The sequence below is a fragment of the Eucalyptus grandis genome, chromosome 3, assembly GCF_016545825.1.
Source record: "Eucalyptus grandis isolate ANBG69807.140 chromosome 3, ASM1654582v1, whole genome shotgun sequence".
In the NCBI taxonomy this organism is placed as follows: domain Eukaryota; kingdom Viridiplantae; phylum Streptophyta; class Magnoliopsida; order Myrtales; family Myrtaceae; genus Eucalyptus; species Eucalyptus grandis.
The window spans coordinates 68983448-68988380 of record NC_052614.1 but is presented as its reverse complement, the minus strand read 5'-3'; the positions used below and the strand labels follow the sequence as shown (position 1 = coordinate 68988380).

General features: G+C 43.3%; 1 protein-coding gene across 1 annotated transcript; it reads left to right on the top strand.

The window, feature by feature from the left end:
• Window positions 1-767: 767 nt before the first annotated feature.
• Window positions 768-3155, top strand: LOC120292091 (G-type lectin S-receptor-like serine/threonine-protein kinase LECRK3). The gene has a single exon (XM_039309973.1). It carries the CDS (start codon window positions 768-770, stop codon window positions 3153-3155), a length of 2388 nt encoding a protein of 795 aa, XP_039165907.1.
• Window positions 3156-4933: the final 1778 nt, after the last annotated feature.

Below are 4933 nucleotides of genomic sequence, written 5' to 3'. Positions count from 1 at the left end.
TTTCTCTTCAATTTTTCTTTTATTCTTATTTTTATTTTTCTAAAATTTCGAAAACAATTGATTATATTTTTATTGCAACATACAACATATAGCTTTAAATATCTTTTAATATTTTTCTTTAAATTGGTTGATGTGACATTCACATCAACGTCTCTTCTCTTGAACAACAGTGAAAAACTACGTCAATTTTTTGGATAGTCAAATTTAATAGAGTTAACAGAGCGATTTGTGCAGAATATATGCAGAATTATGTTCATCCATCGTTGACGTAGCCATTCCTCTCCAAGCTTGCACAAGATTCGATTGCAGTCTAAGCAGCAAGCATTAGATCACCCCATCGCCACGGTTCCCAGTCACATCCACCGACTGCATGCATGCTTGATGCGAGACACCACCGAAAATTTCCATGTACAACGCACATTAAAACGTTCAATTTCCACGAAGTGACCTGTAATCGCTTTGATTTCCGCAGGAATCAAATCCTTGTGTTTTGGTCAATAAAATATTTTCAACTCAAAAAATCCTCTCCTCTAAACCTAAAAGGTGTTTCGGTTGAAGTCTTCTAAATTTGTCTGTTTCTCCTTGGGAAATTTCTGGGTCACGGCCAAAGCTCGATGGCCCTGCCCAAGCAGCCTTGCCTTTATTTAAAGAAAAATCAGTAGGAGAGACTCGGGTAGCTTGGAAAGTAGGTAATCTCTATAAGAACGCCGGTTTCATCCTTAAGGCCGAAGTAGCTCAACTCAAGGAGCACGCCAGTTTCACCAAACATGGCTTCAGTTATACTAGGAATCCTTCTTGTACTCATTCCCCTTCCCCTTTTCGCCGAAGCTCAAACCCACGGCAACTTGACCTTGGGCTCCTCGTTGTCGGCGAACGACCAGAACTCTTCCTGGCTGTCACCGTCGGGCGAGTTCGCCTTCGGGTTCCGGAGAATGGGAACAGGAGCTCATTTGTTGGCTATATGGTTCGAGAAGATAGAGGACAAGACCATTGTCTGGTCGGCGAATGGCGATAATCTAGCACCCGAAGGTTCGAAAGTCCGGTTGACCGCCAACGGCGGGCTGGTGCTTACCGACCCGAGAGAGAGAGAGCTGTGGTCTTCTGGCCTAAGCGACACTAGCTTAGCATATGCGGCCATGCTCGACACGGGGAACTTCATCCTAGCGAGCGCGAGCCACGTCAAGTTGTGGGATTCGTTCAGCCAACCGACAGATACGATATTGCCTACGCAACGGTTAGATCTTGGGACTAAAGTCAACGCTCGCTACTCCAAAATGAATTACTCCGCCGGGAGATTCCACTTTATGCTTGGAGACGATGGAAATCTCGCATTCTATGCCAATCCTGACCCGTATGATGCCTCAGATACCTACTGGGGTAGCAACACCGTAGGTAGCGGCTTCCAGTTGATATTCAATCAAAGTGGTCAGGTCTACCTCACGGCTAGGAATGGAACGGTGCTCAACAATATCACTACAAAACCAGTTCCAAGCAGCGAATATTACCAAAGAGCGATCCTTGAATACGACGGGGTATTCATACAATATATCCATCCTAAGACAGCAAATTCAAGTTCTGGCCGGCTTATTGGCTGGTCGAGGTTCTCTACCCCAGTCCCGGATAATTTATGTGAGAGCATCACCCAAGAGAAGGGTAGTGGAGCTTGTGGCTTCAACAGCTACTGTACTCTTGGAGATGATCTGAGGCCCCGATGCCAATGCCCACCTGGATATACTCCGTTAGATTCAACGAATGAGATGAACGGATGCATACAGGACTTCATACCACAAAGTTGTAACGGAAGTAGGCCCGAAACAGACCAGTTCGTTTTGCGTGAAATGCTCAAAACGGACTGGCCAAAGTCCGATTACGAGCATCGCAGGGGACAAACCGAGGACTCGTGCAAAGAGGCTTGCTTGGCTGATTGTTTTTGCGCAGCTGCCATTTTCATTGATGATATTTGCTGGAAAAAGAAGGGCCCTCTTTCCAATGGAAGGATGGGTCCATGGGTGATACAAAAAGCTCTAATCAAGGTCAGGATACATGACATGACTTCCACATGCACAAAAAACGACCAGAAGAAAAACAAGAATACGACTCTGATGATCGTTGGATCAGTGCTGTTGAGTAGCTCTGTCTTTGTGAACTTGCTTTTACTCCTTATTACCTATTTAATGTATAGAAGCTTCCGATCTAGGGATTCTAAGTTGTCACGACTAGTCCAAATCAATCAAGTTACAGGCATGCGGACTTTCACTTATCAGGAGCTTCACAAAGCAACATATGGATTCAAAGAAGAATTGGGTAGGGGTTCTTTTGGAACAGTGTACAAAGGTGTTCTTGGATCCGAGGAAACAAACTTTGTGGCAGTAAAAGTGTTGGCGACAAGGACTGGAGAAAGCGAGAAGGAGTTTGAAAGAGAAGTGAGTGCAATTGGCCAAACTAACCACAAGAACTTGGTGGAGTTGCTTGGATTCTGCAATGAAGGTCAACATCGACTACTGGTATATGAGTTCATGAGCAATGGCACTTTGGCGGATTTCCTATTTTGCGCTTCAAGGCCCAGCTGGTACAGAAGAATAGAAATTGTCTGCGATGTTGCACGGGGGCTCTCTTACTTGCACGAGGATTGCACCAGGCATATAATCCACTGCGACATCAAGCCACAAAATATTCTTCTTGATGGCTCTCTCATTGCAAAAATCTCAGACTTGGGATTAGCTAAGCTCTTGAAGGCGAACCAAACACGAACCACCACTGGAGTAAGAGGAACCAGAGGTTACTTAGCGCCAGAATGGTTCAGGAATATGCCAATTTCTAGCAAAGTAGATGTTTACAGCTTCGGCATTTTGTTGGTTGAGCTCATCTGTTGTAGAAAGAACTATGAGCCGAAAGCAGAAATTGAAGCTCAAATTGTAATGGCTGACTGGTTGTATAACTGCTACCATGATGGGAGCGTGCTTCAGCTAGTGGAAAGCGATGAGGAGGCATCAAGCGACATAAAGAGGGTGAAAAGATTTGTGATGACAGCATTGTGGTGCATCCAGGAAGACCCGGCTTTGAGGCCAACCATGAAGAAAATTACTCAGATGTTGGAAGGAGCTATTGAAGTCCCAGTACCTCCGGTTTCAAGCTCTTTTATCAGTTCAATATGATTTTGCTAATTTAAGACAACTGTTGTTTGTAATCATGGAAAGTATTTGTGTTGTCTGTAAGTGCTATTATGCCAAATCAAACATTTTCATAAGGTCTTCACATGGATCCCGCTTAAATAAGCTAAATCATCCGTCAAGCTTAACATTTCCTTGCATGTATCCAAGAGAGAATGGGTTGATGATCGTCGCAAAAGGGATTGCATGCAAGGCTGAATGCAACCATCAAAGCATTTTCATCTACAATTTGCTTCATGAAAATTGCATTTGACACTGTGGAAGAGTATTTTGACTTGATCCAACCAAAACAAACCTTATTTGCTAAATTAGATGATGAGAAGCATATGAAACTTGTAGATCCTTAGGTTGTCACATCCCAACCCTCCGAGCACGTGCCCATCCCTGCTTGGTCTATATAATAGCAATGTCCCAGGATGCATTGGTGACCCATTCATGCGGAAGCATATAAATAAATCTCCAGATAACAAAACAATGGGATAGGAAAGCAGGGTCATAAAAATTTAAACCACGCCACACTTATATATATACATAACACATTGGTCATATATAATATAAGTTGGTATTAGTATATAAAAATATATACATCACAATTGATTCTCAAACAGGAGACGGGGTCTAACATCCACTACTCCTCATCATTGTCAAACTCTTGCAGCTCAATCTCATTGTCGACTTCCCCTTCCTCCTCGCTCCAGTTGGCGCCTTCGGCTAAGTACACCGGAGAGTCAGAATCGCCTTCGAGATTGGGGTCATTGGCGTCCACTACTAATCCACCATTCGGATCTGCTGAATCTTTCCCGAGCGCAACCTCCAAAACATACGGAGGCACATCAAACTCCAGTATAGAACCCTCCCTTCGTCTGTCATGATAGTGATGATACCATGACCGGTACTTATGGGGCACCCTCTCGGATCCAACCACGTCAACCTAGACAGTGGATTTCACCATGACATACTCCAATCCTTCAGGGTAAGGGTGTATCGAGATATGATAACCTACTTCTGTTATCTCCTCAAGTATACCAAAATGCTCCAGAGGAGCTTGGGGTACTGCCATCTACGAACCTGAAATGTTGTCCCACAACAGGGGTGAGATTACGTCTCAGTAAGTTCTACCCCCTAAAACTCGATTAGGAAGCTAATACGCCCAAAGGCTACTTAAGCACAACACGAGCTAGAGGACTTACCTTGGCCTGAATCCCTTCTTGCAAGTCAGTTCAAATAACAAATACTGACAGTTATATCACTCAATCAAATTAGATCAAATCGTCAATCAATCGATCCAGTCGATTACATGTCATCATGACCATCTCTTGGTCGGCTCATTCAATACTATTTATGAAACCGATCAACATCCAGGATTCCTCAATCAAAGTGAAATATATATAGTACTATCCTATCTCCATATGACATATAGAGCCATTGAGTGAGTATGCATAACATTCTATCTCCGAGACGACATATAGAGTCATTGAATTGTTATAACATACTTGTGCTTAACATTCTATCTCGAAGACGACATACAAAGTCATCGAGCCATTATAACACACCGTTGGGTCATACCGTCCTATATCTAAGATGACATATAGAGTTACCGAGCCGATATACAAATAATTCCTTCTCAAGATGACATGAGAGCCATCGAGCTATTAAATCATACCGTCCTATCTCCAAGGTGACATATAGAGTCACCGAGCTAGCATACAAACAATTCATTCTCAAGATGACTGGAGAGTTATTGAGCTATAATAGTATAACGC

Bases quoted from the DNA above. Each gene is read 5' to 3' on its own strand.
- LOC120292091 (XM_039309973.1), top strand. From the start codon at position 768: ATGGCTTCAGTTATACTAGGAATCCTTCTTGTACTCATTCCCCTTCCC.